This window comes from Sorex fumeus, unplaced genomic scaffold (assembly GCF_029834395.1).
Source record: "Sorex fumeus unplaced genomic scaffold, SorFum_2.1 ptg000003l, whole genome shotgun sequence".
Classification (NCBI taxonomy): domain Eukaryota; kingdom Metazoa; phylum Chordata; class Mammalia; order Eulipotyphla; family Soricidae; genus Sorex; species Sorex fumeus.
In genome coordinates this window covers 4305092-4321182 of record NW_026606060.1, presented here as the reverse complement: position 1 = coordinate 4321182, position 16091 = coordinate 4305092, and the positions used below count along the sequence as shown (strand labels likewise).

Here is a 16091-nt window from a genome sequence, read left to right as displayed (position 1 = left end):
CTGGGAGACCAAATTTGCTGGGATTGAACTAGGGGTTCCTACAGGCAAAGCATGTGCTCAGCCCTTTGAGTTGTTGCCTGGCCCCCTAGACTTAACCGCTCATGCTTTGCAGATAGTCCCCAGGATTTCTTAGGCTTTTGTGTCAAATCTACTTAAGCCCCTCCCCTCTGACTGTCCTTCCAAGATTATGTTACTGTGACTAGAGTGAAAGCGTCCTGTAGATAAAGTTCCTTAAAGCACTGCCTGAAAGAGATTCTGGCAATGCTCTAGGCTCTACACTTAGGAATTATTCCAGACAGTGTTTGGGGGACCATATAGGATACTGGAGATCGAACCTAGGTTGGCCACCTGCCCCCTGTCCTATTTCTCTAGTCCCCGCTGGGCAAATATTTATTTTGATTTATTTTATTGAATCACCCGTGAGATAAGTTACAAAGCTTTCATGATTGAGTTTCAGCCATACAATGATCCATCACCCTTCCCTCCACCACCAGTGTCCCCTGTATCTCTCCTAACACCCCTACCCCATCCCACCCCCTGGGCAAATATTTAAAATGTAAATACACAGCAGGTTGTTCTATTAGCCATAAAGGATTATCTCAGGGCCTCAGGCTCCCAAACACAGGACTGGATTCAGCCCTCAGCCAGTGAACCTGGAAGAGCGCCCAGTTCCAGCTGGAGCCCAGTTCCAGCAGGATTGCAATACATCCTGAGACCAAAAACAGCCCAATTAGGCTCGGCCTGATTTCTGACCTATGGAAACAGGTTTCCATAAGTTTGTGGTATCTTGAGAAGGTAATTTTGTGATAATTTTGTGAGTAGTGTTAGCAGTTACAGCTAGTAGAAAATTACGGGATTTTTAAAAATTCTAGTTTTTGAAGCTGGAGCGAAAGTACAGCAGGTAGGGCATTTGCCTTGCAAGCGGCTGACCCAGGTTCGATTCTTCTGTCCCTTTTGGAGAGCCTGGCAAGCTACCGAGAGTATCCCGCCTGCACTTCAGAGCCTGGCAAGCTCCCTGTGGCATATTTGATACGCCAAAAACAGTAACAAATCTCACAATGGAGATGTTACTGATGCCCGCTCAAGCAGATCCATGAACAACGGAAGGACAGTGCTGCTACAGTGCTGGTTTTTGGAGGGTTTGCCGTTATATGCAGAGGTGCTCAGGGGCTATTTCTGGCTTAGTGCTTAAGGTCACTCCTGGCAGTTGTCAGGAGAAGGTAGTAGTGCTGAGGTTGAGCGTACCAGGCAAGCACCTTAACTCCTGTACTTTCACTCTGGCCCAAAGTTACAGATGTTTTTTTTCCCCTGGGGGGGGGGGAGGCACACCCTGATCTGTTCAGAGCTTACTCCTGATGGTCTCAAGAGATCCCATGGGTGCTGGGGATTGACCCTGGGCCTTCCACTACAGCTGTACTGTCTCTCCAATCCCCAAAGTTGCTGGGAATTCCCATCTGAGGCCTCCCGGTTTACTAAGGAGTTGTGAAGCTGGTGCCAAGCCTGAAATGACTTACTTGCTTTGTGGAAATTGCTGGAAACCTGCCCCTTAGGGCAGGGATCATCAGCTACAGCCCTTAGGCTGCCCCACCTGATTAATAGGGCTTAGAGTTTTTGCATTTCTAAAGGGTTGGGGGTGGAGGGGGGGAGGAGGATTGTGTCCACACACAAAATTGTATTGGAGCTCATTATACCCCATTGTTTTCATTAGGCTCTTGGCTGTTCTGCATTAGACAATGGCTGGTTTTGAGTAGCTGTAATAGACCTGTCCCAAGGGGCCCCAGCTGCAACCGACCCTTCACAGTGGTTGGTGACCTAGCCTGAGGTTTGACTCTGGTCCTGTACAGGAAGTCGGCTGGCCTGGGGCACCAGTAGCTCCCCTCTGCGGTGCCGCCTTTTCAGGGCTGGGAGGAGGGAGAGGGAGGGATGCACCTCGCCTCAGGCAGTGACTCTGCGCCCTCTGCTGACAAACTGCAGATACTCTAGCACAGGGGCAAGATGATGCATTTGCAGTTCAGGAAAACACCAAGGGTGGCGCGAGCGTCAGGACAGCAGGACACCAGGTGTGCACGCGGCCAATCCGGGTTCAATTCCCATAAGCCCCCCGGAGACCCTCCAGGAGTAATTCCTGAACACAGAGCCAGGAATAACCCCTGAGCATCGCTGGGTGTGGCCCAAAAAGACCAAAAAAAAAAAAAGTTGGGAATACAGCAAGCTGTAGCCAGTAGCTAGCTTCAACTTTCTCTGCTTGGATTTTAATCCGTTCATGTTGTAATTGCAATTTAATCAGGTCAGTGTTTCCTGAACAGAGGTGGTGGTCACTGTGCCCAGCTCCGGGTTGAGGGTCGACTTGGGAAAAGATCCAGACTCAGCCTTCACCATTCAGACCCCGGGCGCCTCTGAAAGGCTCGGGGATAATCCCCGAGATTAAGTTGAAGAAAGGGTGTTTAAATTGCCCAAACAATTTCCCGCCGCCTGGGATGCGCCCCCGGGCTCCCGGGCAGGGCGGACGGGGTGGGCTGCGGGGCGCCAACCGCTGCCAAGGTCCGGCTCCGCCGCCGGCCCAGGGACTCCAACACCTGTTGCAAAAGCAGGTAACTCTGGTGGAGCGTCCTTGCCATCGCTGTCGAATATTCACTCGGGCAAAGCAAAATCCGAGCCACACCCCCTCCAGCCCCCGCCCCACCCGGGGCCGGAGCCGTAGGACGGCGGGGAGGACGTCAGTCTTGCACGCGGCCGAGCCGGGTTCGATCCCCGGCATCCCACACGCTCCCCCAAGCACCGCCAGGAGTGATTCCCGAGTGCAGAGCCAGGAGGAACCCCGAGCATCACCGGGTGTGGGCTCCCCAAAACAAAAGCCTGAAACCACCCTTGTTTTCCTCTCTCCTTAATACTTACTTCCAAAAGGCTCCGAGTTGCCCCTCCCTCTGCTGAGTTCTGCATCTTCGGAGTCAACCTCAGACAGAAAATACCACTAGGTAGGACGCACTTCGGTCCGAGAAGGTCACATTTGTAGTGAGGATGCAAAGAGGTCAGATTTTAAAAAATTACTCAACAACGCAACACCTGGCTCCCCCGCCGGTGCAGCTCCCCCGCAACCCTTGAACTGATTTTTTTTTTAAATCTCAGGCCACACCCGGCGGTGCTCAGGGCTGACCAGTCATGGGAACCGAACCCGCAGCAACGGCATGCAAGGCGAGAGCCCGCTCTGCCCGGAGCAGCGACCTCAGGGACGGCCCCGCCACGGCCAGCGGCGACTTCGGCTGGAGCATGCGCAGTCGGGGGGGTCAGCAGCGTGCGCGGGAAGCCGGGCCACGTCTGCGTCTGATTGGCTGCCGGGGCGGACGCCCGCCCACCGGGGCTGGGAGCTGGGCGCTGATTGGGCGTTTCTGGGAGGCCGGCGGCTGCCCGGGGGTGCGGCCGCGGCGGCGGGAAAGCGCCGGGTGGGTGCGGGGTCGCTCGGCGTGGCGGACCCGGCGCCGGGGCGACCGCGACCATGGCGGTGCAGCCGAAGGACACGCTGCAGCTGGAGGGCGCGGCCGAGCTGGGCTTCGTGCGCTTCTTCCTGGGCATGGCCGAGAAGCCCGCCACCACGGTGCGCCTGTTCGACCGCGGCGACTTCTACACGGCGCACGGCGAGGACGCGCTGCTGGCCGCCCGCGAGGTGTTCAAGACGCAGGGGGTGGTCAAGCACCTGGGCCCGGCAGGTGAGGGTGGGGGCAGCTGGCCCGCCCCGGCCCTGCACCCCAGCGCGGCCCGCGCGGCCCGCGGCCTGGTCACGCCGCAGCATCCCGAGAGCCCCGGGTCGGCGGGGGCTGGGGCTGGGACCGCGTCGGGGCGCGGCATCCTTGCTCCTCCCGCTCGGCCGTCCTCCCGCCGCATCCTTGCTCCTCCCGCTCGTCCGTCCACCCGCCGCATCCTTGCTCCTCCCGCTCGTCCGTCCTCCCGCCGCATCCTTGCTCCTCCCGCTCGTCCGTCCTCCCGCCGCATCCTTGCTCCTCCCGCTCGTCCGTCCTCCCGCCGCATCCTTGCTCCTCCCGCTCGTCCGTCCTCCCGCCGCATCCTTGCTCCTCCCGCTCGTCCGTCCTCCCGCCGCATCCTTGCTCCCGCCGCCGGAGCCGGGGACCGGCCCTGGCTATCGTCCGCGAGCTGGACCTGGCCCCCGAGCCGGATCCCGGTTGTAGGGCTGCTGTATTCGGGCTCCGCAGCGAGCTGGAGGCTTAGCAGCGACACTTTTTAGCCGAAGATGTTCTTGGGCTAGTTTATAGACTGTCAAGTGTTGGTTTTCTTAAATTTACTTTTTCAGTTGAAAACTTTTATCATTTATATGTGTGGTTTTTTAAATTGATTTGAATTAATTTTTAGAAATGGAATCACCGTGAGATACTGTTACAAAGCTTTCATGATTGAGTTTCAGTCATGAAATGATCCAGCGTCCATCCCTCTACCAGTGTGCATTTCCCATCACCAATGTCCCCAGTATCCCCCCTGACACCCCCACCCATCCACCCCCTGCCTCTGTGGCGGACACCTTCCTTCTACTCTCTCTCTACTTTTGGGCTTTATGGTTAGCAGTACAGATACTGAGAGGCCATCACATTTGGTCCTTAGTCTACTTTCAGCACACAACTCCCATCCCCAGCGATCCTTCCAACCATCATTGACTCAGTGGTTCCTTCTCCATCCCAGCTGCCTTCTCCCCCATCTCATGAGGCAGCTTCCAACCAAGGACCTATATTCCTGGCCTTGTCTCTACTGTGCTTGGGTGTTAGTCTCCTGTTATGTAATTTGATATTCCACAAATGAGTGCAGTCATTCTATGTCTGTCCCTCTCTTTCTGATTCATTTCACTTAGCATGATACTCTCCGTGTCCGTCCACTTACAAGCAAATTTCATGAACTGTCAAGGGTTTAGGCAGGGAGCTCTGTGCTCTCCATAACCCCATCTCCACCATCTGCCCGAGAGCTGCAGGCTCCTCCTTGGGTGTGGGTACAGGCCTGTTAGCTGTTTGAGAGTGGGAAGGGAAAGAAATTCCTGGAGGCCAGGAGGAAGGCCTTGCGGAGTCTGGGGTTACTGCCCTTGGGAATGGGATGCTATGAAAGATGCTTCTTCATCAGGTAAAGTGTATTGAGCGAGGCATGTGTTGGAGTTTATTAGACACAGTCTTCACTCTTCTTTTTTTTTTTGCCACACCCAGTGATGCTGAGGACGTATTCCTGGCTGCGTGCTCAGGAATCACTCCTGGTGGTGTTCTGGAAACTATATGAGATGATGGGATGCTGGGGATTAAACCCAGGCTGGCTGTGTGCATGGCAAGCACCCTACCCACTGTACCAGTAGCATCTCTCCAGCCTCATTGGTCCTCATTGTTTTTGGGGGTGGTGGTGGGAGAGTCCAGCCCTGGCTTGTACTCAGGGATCACTCCTAAGGTCTCAGTGGACCATAGGAAATGCAGGGATATAACCTGGGTTGTCATATGCCCACCCACTATACTAGTTAACCTGATCCTTTTTTGGTGGGAAGGGTCTCACACCTGGTGGTGCTTGGGGGACCGCAAGTATGCTTGGATTCAAATCAGTGTTTTGCCTGCAACTGCCTTCAAGGCAGGTGCTTTAATCTCTACTGTCTCCCCCGCCCAGGACTCAATTAACCAGGTGCCTGGCACACCTGTCTGTTGAATGAGATATTGAGTGAGTACAGAGGGTACCCCATTGTCACTTTGGAAACATTTGTGTTGGGTGCTTTTTCTTTCTCTGTTTTTTGGGTCACACCTAGCAAAGCACAGGGGTTACTTCTGGCTCTGCACTCAGGAGTTATACTCCTGGTGGTGCTCAGAGGACCATATGGGATGCTGGGAATTGGACCCGTTGGCCGTGTGCAAGGCAAACGCCCTACCCGCTGTGCTATCTCTCCAGCACCCCTGTGTTGGGTGCTTGAACACTCGCGGCTTCACATCCTCAACTTGGTAACATGTGTTTTTAATATTTTTCTCTAGGAGCAAAGACGCTGGAGAGTGTTGTGCTGAGTAAGATGAACTTTGAGTCTTTTGTAAAAGATCTGCTTCTAGTTCGTCAGTATAGAGTTGAAGTGTTTAAGAACAGAGCTGGAAATAAGGCATCCAAGGAGAATGATTGGTATTTGGCATATAAGGTAATTTTCTTTCTTTAAAATTTTAAGAGTAGAAGAATGCGAGTACTCTGCATGTTAACTTTTTTTTGGGGGGGGTCACACCTGGCGATGCACAGGGGTTACTCCTGGCTCTGCACTCAGGAGTTACTCCTGGCTGTGCTCAGGGGACCATATGGGATGCTGGGAATCGAACCCGGGTCCGCTGCATGCAAGGCAAACGCCCTACCCGCTGTACTATGTCTCCAACCCCTGCATGTTAACATTTTAACTATTCTGGGATAGTAAAATACTTTGAGAAACTTTAATAGCTCTTAGCTTGTGTGGCTGGAGAGATAGTACAGTGGGTAGGGAGAGTGCATGCTTTGCATGTGATCTGGGTTTGAATCACGGCATCACTTATGGTCTCCGGAGCATCCCCAGGAGTGGTTCCTGAGCGTAAAGTCAGGAGTAACCCCTGAGCACTATTGGGTATGACCCCGAAGCAAAGTAAAGCAAACCAAGCCCCAAGACTGGAATTAGTAGATCTTTATTTTGCGTATGAATACTCTGATGTCCCTGTTTCTGAGCCAAATAATAATAGTTTTTACATAAAGTTGAATGCCAACATTAAAGTGTATGTTGTTACTGCTTCTGAGTATTACTCATATGTACAGTATTCAAATGTGTATCGTTTATACTCTTTGTCGCACACCATCTTTTTCTATCTAGTAGCTTGTACTTTTTATCAATCTGGAGTGTGTTTATTGGTCAGTGTATTCCTCTGTGTAACTTGAAAGGCTCATTAAATGCAAGTATTCAAGGAGCTAGATAGGATCGGGCGTGGTTCCTGAGCACAGAGCAGGAGTAAACCGCAAGCACTGCTGGGTGTGGCCCTAAAACTGAAAAATCCAGGAGATGGTATTACTTTGTTTTGCTTATTAAGTGGCTGTCTTAATTTCTCTAGGCCACATTTTTATGTATTTTTTAAAATTTCTTTTACTTTATGTATTTTTAATTAAGTTTTCCACCCACAAATGGTGCTGGCTCCTCCTGGTAAGGCTCAGGGGACCGTCTGGGGTACAGGGATCGAACCTGGATCAGCTGTGTGCAAGGCAGGTACCCTGCCCACCTTATTATTGCTCCAGCCCTGATGTGGTCATTTTCAGATGTGCTCAGGATCCTGAAAATAACTAGCAAAGCAGGGGAGATACTTTATTTTTTATTTTATTTTATTTTTTTCTTTTTGGGTCACACCTGGCGGTGCACAGGGGTTACTCCTGGCTCTGCACTCAGGAGTTACTCCTGGCGGTGCTCAGGGGACCATATGGGATGCTGGGAATCGAACCCGGGTCGGCCACGTGCAAGGCAAACGCCCTACCCGCTGTGCTATCTCTTCAGTCCCAGGGGAGATACTTTAGAGAAATGTTTATAATCAATGGAATCCATGTTATAAGCCACTTTGGGGGAAGAAATTATTTTATCAATAAAAATTCATCAAGGCTGTGGGTAATTCTGGTCTGCTGGTAATATTTTTTAAGAAATTAATTTTTTATTAAAAACACTGGTTTACAAAGTTGTTGATTTCAGAGTTGTTTCAAGCGTTCAGTGTTCCAACACCTCGAGTGTGACCTTCCTTCCACCAGTATCCCCTCTGCTGGTCACATTTCAAAGCGTCTCGAACAGTTGAACGTTACTCCTTATTTTCGCTAGGCTTCCCCTGGGAACCTTTCTCAGTTTGAAGACATCCTTTTTGGGAACAACGACACGTCGGCAGCCATTGGTGTGGTGGGTGTGAAGATGTCCTCCGTGGATGGCCAGCGGCAGGTGGGCATTGGCTACGTAGATGCCCTGGACAGGAAGCTCGGCCTGTGCGAGTTCCCGGATAATGATCAGTTCTCCAACCTGGAGGCGCTCCTGATTCAGATCGGGCCCAAGGAGTGTGTCCTCCCTGCCGGGGAGGCATCTGGAGAACTGGGGAAGCTGCGGCAGGTAAGGGGGCAGGGAGGGGGTAGGGAGGGGTTGGTGTGGTGCTGAGGGCTCAGACCCAAGAGGCTGCTCCTAGTATCTCCTGAGGAGTTTCTGGATGTGTCTCTGACAGAATTTTTTTTTTTTTCTCTTTGGGTCATACCCAGTGATGTTCAGGGGTTATTGCTGGCTCCGTACTCAGGACTTACTCCTGGCAGTGCTTGGGGACCTATATGAGATGCCAGGAATTGAACTCAGGTCGGCTGCGTGCAAGGCAAACACCTACTTGCTATACTATTGCTCTGGCCCCAGAAATTTTGTATTTTTAATAGAGCGTGTTGTGATCCTCCCGGCCCCCACTTTTTCTTCCTTGCTCTGTCTGTCCTTTTGTTTCTAAAAACATGGTGGTCTTTGCAAAGTGATGGGGGAAGAGGCGATTTAAGGCAGGGAAGGAGAAGAAACCGGTATTGCTTTATTAATCTTTGTGCGATTCGTCTAGCATGGTTTCATCAAATAAGATTCAGGTTTCTTGCTCTTTTTGAGGGGAGTCGGCCTCATCAGGCACTACTCGGGGCTTCTCTTGGCTCTGTGCTCAGGAATGGCCTCTGTAGGTGCTTGGGGACATATGTTGTGCCAGGGGTCGTCCTGGGGTCGGCTGCCTGCCAGGCAAGTGCCCTAACTCCAGTACTATCTCTCAGGCCCTGGGATGATTCTTTTTATTTTTTTTGTCTTGGGGCCACATCCAGCAGCACTCAGGTGTCACTCCTGGCTCCTCACTCAGGAATTACTCCTGGTGGTGCTCGGGGGAACCATATGGGATGCCGGGGATCGAACCCGGGTCGGCTGTGTTCAAGGCCAATGCTCTCCCGACTGTTCTATGGCTCTGGTCCCTGGGGTGGATTTTATTTACTTCATGTGATTTAAAGCCCAGTCATTAACAATAACGTTAATGATTGGGCTCCATGAACACGGCGTCCCAACACCAGTGCTCTGCCGAACATCCTTCCTTCCACTGTTGTCTAGGGGTTCCTTCCAACCACCCCCCAGCCCCCAGAATTATTTTTGATAGTTCAAGTAGGGCCTTATATTTAGTTTGTAAATTTTATTTTACCCTTTGGGCCATACCTGACCACCCCGCACTCAGGGATCACTTCTGGCAGGTTCAGGGGACCATATAGGGTGCTGGGGATCAAATCCGGGTCTGCCCCGTGCACCGCAGCCAACTGCACCCAACTGCCCCCCACCCCCCTCTGTATTAATGCTCTTGCCCCTTCCTCTCTTTTTTTTTGTTTGTTTTGTTTGTCCGTGGCAGTGCTGGGAGTATTTATAAAGCCTCGTTTCACATAGTGTAACAAAATTCTGAGTGTGCCATTGGTGTGAATACATGGGTAATTCGATATTCATTTTCTTTTTGGTTTTTGGATCAGACCCAGTAGGATGTTCTGAACCTGGGGCTCTGGCATGTAAGGAGGGTGTGAGCATGCCCCCCGCCCCCCCCAGCTCTTCCTGCCGTCTCCCTGGACCTTTATTATTCCTTTATTATTTCTTAAGGGATGGCATATCCCCTAGAGGTTCTTTTTGGGGAGGGACGTCAAACCGAGTTGAATAGCAAGTCTATGGTGGGCATGTTTTGTTTGTGTTTTTTTATGCCACATCTAGCGTGCTCAGGAACTACCCCTTAGGTAGTGCTCAGAGACATGTGATGCCAGGTATCAACCCAGATCTCTGGTGTGCAAAGCTTGTACTCAGCCTGGTGGACGCTCTCTCTGACCCTTATGAACATTTTTAGCATAGCTCTTTTTTATTTTATTTATTTTTTTATTTTGCTTTTTGGGTCACACCCGGCGATGCTCAGGGGTTATTCCTGGCTTTGCACTCAGGAATCACTCCTGGCGGTGCTCGGGGGACCATATGGGATGCTGGGAATCAAACCCAGGTCGGCTGCGTACAAGGCAAACGCCCTACCCACTGTGCCATTGCTCTAGCCCCTAAATAGCTCTTATCTACACAGTTTTATTTATTTTGGTTTTTGGGTCACACCCAGCAGTGCTCAGTGCTGTTTCCTGATTCTGTGCTCAGGAATCACTCCTGGAGGGGCTCTGGAAACCATTGGGTGGGGTTCTGGGGCTTGAGCCCGGGTCAGCTGCATGCAAGCTAAGTGCCAAACCCTCTACACTATGTCTCTGGCACCTACCTAAGCAATTTTATTTTAATTAATCTACTTATTTATTTTGGTTTTTGAATCACCAACTCTAGGAATCACTCCTGGTGGTGCTCAGGGGACCATGTGGGATGCTGGGGATCAAACCCAGGTGGGCTGCTTGCACGGCAAGCACTCTACCTGAGGTGTACTTTGGCCCCTATGTAAACAATTAAATTAAATTAATTAATTTATTTATGCTTTTTGGATCACACCCGGTGATACACAGGGGTTACTACTGGCTCTGCACTCAGGAATTACTCCTTGCCAGATGCTCAGGGGACCATATGGGATGCTGGGAATCAAACCCGGGTTGGCTGTGTGCAAGGCAAATGCCCTACCTGCTGTGCTATAGCTCCAGCCCCTATGTAAACAATTTTTTTTAATGTAGGAGTACTGCTATTTATTCAGCCACTGATTAGCTGATTGAATTGGGCATGAACTCCATCTTTTTTATTTTTTTATTTTTTATTTTATTTATTGAATCACCATGAGAGCAGTTACAAAGCTTTCGGGTTTAAGTCTCAGTCATATAATGAAACACCCGTACCTTCACCAGTGCCCATTCTCCACCCCCAAAAAGCCCACTATGCCTCCATTCCACACTCTCCCCCTACCTGTGGGGCAGATGATTTCTACATTACTCTCTCTCTACTTTGTTTACATTCAATATTTTTACACCAGATCCACCATTATTATTTGAGATTTTACCCCAACACTCAGATCTGCTGAAAAGGCAAAGGTAGACAATTTGTTTTCTATTGCTGGTTATGAATAACATATGATGTCATGTGGCTGCTGTAGTGGCCACGTGATTTTGAAATTTTGAAATTTTAACACTTAAATCTGGAAGGATTTCTCCAAAACCTGCTGGGTTCCGAGATTTGTTCCTGAGTCTCTGAGATCATGGCCGTTAAGCAGCTTGATCAGGAGCCAGAAAGACAGTTCATGGATGGCGACTCAGGGCCTCATTGGGATGGGGAGGAAAGGGCCGGCTCCACCCCCATCCCGTGAGGCCCCATCCCTGTGTGTCTCGTCACTGAAGGCTCAAACCTGACTGTCCAATGGCCTCTGCAGGATGACAGCCACCAAGTCGCCAAGAGGGAGCAGGCGGAGGGACAACACCCTTTCCTCCCTGGGGTGGCCCGGGGACAGTAACCTGCTGTGAGGTCCGGATGCATTTCTGCCAATCGCCACTGGGTTTTGAGATTTGTTTCTGAGTCTCTGGGATCATGGCCATTAAGCAGCTTGATCAGGAGCCAGAGAGGCCATTTGTGGGCAATGACTTGGGGTCTCGTTGGGGTGGGGAGGACAAGCCCGGCTCCACCCTCATCCCGTGAGGCCCTGTGTGTCTCGTCACTGGGGGCCCAAATGTGACTCTCCAGTGGCCTCAGACAGATGGCGGCCACTGGGCCGCCAGGGGGAATAGGCCAAGGCACGAAACCTATTCCCACCTGGGTTGGCCCAGCACCAGTAGCCTACTGCAGAGACCAGACGCATTTCTACCTAAAGCCACTGGGTTCTGAGATTCGTTTCTGAGTCTCTGGGATCATGTCCATTAAGCAGTTCAATCAGGAACCAAAGAGGCCTTGCCTCCAATTATATAGCTGAGCCGGAGGTGGTTTGTGGGTGTGTTTCCCACATACCTAACTTTTGGCCATTTACTTTCTTGGTAAACTTTGCCCCAAGTTTTTGGGGTCTGGCCAAAGGCACAGCAGCAATTTTGGGGTATCTGGAAGTCTGAAGGCTCCATCAGGTTGCAGATGCACTCGCCTCACAGGTACAGATTGACCTGCTCGTGGCACCATACCCCATATGTAAACAATTTTAAATGAAGTATTCTGTTAAGAGTTGTTGCTGTTGGGGCTATTTTTGAAAGACTTCATGTGAAGATAATTTTAAATTTATGTAAAAGTTTAGCTTGCAGATTTTAAGTGTTTATTATACATACGGTGAAATGTCTTGTCTATTGCCTATGAATTTAATGTGGGTTAGTACTTATTAAACTGTTGTCACACTGTAGTTGTCAGTTTCAGTTCCCCTTCTCCCACAGTAATTTAAAATGGTTCTTGTGAAACAGGTTATTCAAAGAAGTGGAATTCTGATCACAGAGAGAAAAAGAACCGACTTTTCCACAAAAGACATTTATCAGGACCTTAACCGACTACTGAAAGGCAAAAAAGGAGAGCAGGTGAATAGCGCTGTCTTGCCAGAAATGGAGAATCAGGTATGTGGATTGCCATTGTGTGTTTATTTTTAAATGAAAATCATGAGTTTTTAGAAGGTTTCTTTTCTTACTTATATCGCTAAAGTGAAAATATGGCTCACTGAAATTAAGCTTATTTTATCTTTCTGCAACTTTTTGAAAACTTGCAATGAATGGAAAAATTTTAATATACCATTAATGAAGAACCATGTAACAGCAATATAATAATAAAATGTCATTTCGTTGTACTCAGTATGTCTGCAGGGCAAAGAAGAGTTTCAGCGCCTTTAAAGGCTGGCAACTGTCACTTCTACAAGTACACAGGATAATGACCAAAGGAGGAAATTTATCAAAGTTTTAAAATGCACAAGCTGTGGAGGCGTTTTTCCCTCTGGGCGGTCCTGGATTTTGGACCAAATCTGGTGATACTCAGGACTTTCTCCTGGCTTGCACTCAGGGATCACTTCCGGAGGGCGTAGAGACCATATGAGATGCCGGGGGTCCAAATAGGTCAGCTGCATGCAAGGCAGAATGCCCTCCCCGCTCTACTATCACTTCGGCCCCTAAACTGTGAAGTCTTAAATAAATGGTTTTACCTTTATGAGATGCAGTTTTCATTGTTAAATAAGGTGAACAGTACCATGACTTGAAAGATTGTTAGAGAGATTGAGAAGGAAAAGTGAAAGTACATGTAGTAATTTGTAGCACACAGTCATTGTATATTTGTATGACATTATAATTTGTATAATATTTATAATTTGTATAATATGTATTATACAAATATATAGTGTGACTCAAAAGTTGGCATTGGTTGGTTATCTGTGCTCGGAGGCAGAAATGAATATTCAAACGCTGACTGCATGTGGGATTTTTTGTGGTTGAAGTTTTTCCCCTGTGCTACAAGGAATAGAACCCAAGTCTCATGTATGCTTTACAGTTTAGGTCCCTGGCCCAACTGAAGTTTTTCTCTTTTGGGGGTGTGAGGGGAGATTTGGGGCCACACCCAGCAGTTCTGGGTTATTCCTGTAAGTGCTCTGGGTACCATATTTCATGCTGTGGATTGAACGTGGGCTTCCTGTGTGCAAAAGCCCATGCTGCCAGTTGGCTGTCTCTCGGTCCTAGGAGTTTATTCTTACTACATGTTGGCTTAGGTACCTGGGGTCATAGACACTGACATGAAGAAAGTTAATGAAAATCGTTAAAGAAATCAAGTAGGGCTGGGGAGATAATATGAAGGCTGAGGCACTTGCCTTGCGTGAAGCTCCTACTTCCCATACTGCATTCCGTCCCCTTACACCCTGGGGGTGCGCCCTTCCCTCCACATAAGTCTAATATCAGTATGGATCACAGCAAACTTGAAAATCTGAAGAAGCTTTTAGAGCTGCCTGAGTTTTTTTTGTGTGTGTGTATTTCTGTATGTGTGGGGCACACTTGGTGATGCCAGGGATCACTCCTGGCTCTGCTGTTAGGAAGAATGTGTGGGGGTCTCGGGACCATACGGGATGCCGGAAGTTGAAGCCAGGTGGCTGTGTGCAAGGCCAGCACCTTCCCGTGTCCTACTCTTCAGCCCCGTATTACTGTGTGGTATTCTGTAGCACGGACAAGCCTAGTCATTTTGTTCTTGGTGGAGGGTAAAGGGTAAAGGGTAAAGGCCCTCCCGTTGATCATCGATTTGCTCGAGCGGGCCCAGTAACGTCTCCATTGGAGACTTTGTTGTTACTGTGTCTGGCATATCGAATACTCTCGGTAGCTTGCCGGGCTCTCCGAGAGGGGCGGAGGAATCGAACTCGGGTCGGCCATGTTGGCCGCGTGTAAGGCGAACGCCCTACCCGCTGTGCTATCGCTCCAGCCCTAGGACATTTGAGTAATTTCTACTTTTGGCTGATTCCTAATAATAGTTCTTTATAGTAGATGATCACTTTCTAAATAAAATAATTCTTTTCAATTGGTGTTATTATTATTTTTTTAATAGTGGTGGGGGGAAACTCCCACCTGGGGCCATTCCAACTGATAATTTAGCCAATTTGTTCCCTGGCTCATGATGCCATGTGATGACGAGTACTCGAACCCTATTCTAAATTCTTGGCCCTGAAATACTGTTTTCTTTTTTTTTTTTTTTTCTGCTTTTTGGGTCACACCCAGCGATGCACAGGGGTTACTCCTGGCTCTGCACTCAGGAGTTACTCCTGGCGGTGCTCAGGGGACCATATGGGATGCTGGGAATCGAAGTTGGGTTGGCCGCGTGCAAGGCAAATGCCCTCCCCGCTGTGCTATCTCTCCAGCCCCTGAAATACTGTTTTCTAACATTTTTTTTGTTTGGTTTTGTGCCACACCTGTTGATGCTCAAGGCTTACTCCTGGCTCTGCACTTGGGAATCGCTCCTAGTGGTGCTCAGGGGACCATACGGGATGCCGGGGAGCCAGCCTGGGTTGGCCGTGTGCAAGGCAAACCCCTACCTGCTGTGCTATTGCTCTGGCCCCAGTTTTCTAATCTTAAGGATTTGTTTAAACTTGGTTTGGTTTCCTTGGCTTGGACTGGGAAAGAACAATCAAGGCAAATGAAAGTGTTGAAAGTTCCTTGTACTTTGCTATTTGGAAATGTGTTTCTGTCTCTAGAATATAAGCTGTAATCATCAGCAGAATCTGTTCTAGTGTTTGGCTTCTTTTGTTTTATTCTTGATCTTAGGTTGCAGTTTCATCATTGTCTGCAGTCATCAAGTTTTTGGAACTCCTATCAGATGACTCAAACTTCGGGCAGTTTGAACTGACTACCTTTGACTTTGGCCAGTACATGAAATTGGACATTGCGGCAGTCAGAGCCCTTAACCTTTTCCAGGTAAAACACACACAGCACGCACACACGCATACACACACACACACACGTGTGCACACACACGCACATACAGATACATACGCAGACGTTGAAAAATATTAAATGGTTAGAACATGATATTTTTTGCTAGATACTGAGCATCTTATGGAGCTTAGATATTTTTAAACATTTAAAATATTTCGAGGGCCAGAGAGAGATACTGTATTGGCTAGGGTGCTTTACCTTGAATGCCGTTGACTTGGTCTCTGTCCCATATGCTCTGTCAAGTACTGCCAGTATTTCCTGAGTGCAGAGCCAGGAATAGCCCTGCACATAGTTGGGTGTGGTTCCAAAACAAAATAATTACACATTTAGAAAAGACAAAGAGGATTGAATTGCTATAATTTAGTAATATTTTATTAAAATATTAAAACTAGTTTGCATGTGATAGAAATAGAATGTCTTAAAAATTTGTATATTAACAATAATTTTATTTAGTTTTTAAATTTTGGGGGGCGGGAGTGGGTGGGTTTGGGTTTTCATGCCATACCTGGTGATGTTGGGGCTGCTCCTATCTGGTCAGGGGTTGCTCCTGGTGGTGCTTGGATATCGAGCGGGGTTGGCTGCATGCAAGGTGGATGATTTACCTGTTTAGTCTCTCCAGCCTCTGTTAATAGTAGTTTAAAACAGTTCTATTCAGGGCTGGAATGATATCACAGCAGGTAGGGCATTTGCCTTGTATGCGGCTGACTCTGGTTCAATTCCCAGCATCACATGTGGTCCCCTGAACACTACCAGGAGTG

General features: G+C 49.1%; 1 protein-coding gene across 1 annotated transcript in view; it reads left to right on the top strand.

Annotated features, from left to right (window-relative positions):
• The first annotated feature begins 3482 nt into the window (after positions 1-3482).
• MSH2 (mutS homolog 2) overlaps positions 3483-16091 on the top strand; it is a 51721-nt gene continuing 39112 nt past the window's right edge. Inside the window, exons 1-5 of the mRNA XM_056116961.1 lie at positions 3483-3704; positions 5994-6148; positions 7817-8095; positions 12352-12498; positions 15163-15312. Of these exons, the coding sequence (XP_055972936.1) occupies positions 3494-3704; positions 5994-6148; positions 7817-8095; positions 12352-12498; positions 15163-15312 (942 nt within the window). The 5' untranslated portion in view covers positions 3483-3493. The remainder of the gene's footprint in view (positions 3705-5993; positions 6149-7816; positions 8096-12351; positions 12499-15162; positions 15313-16091) is intronic.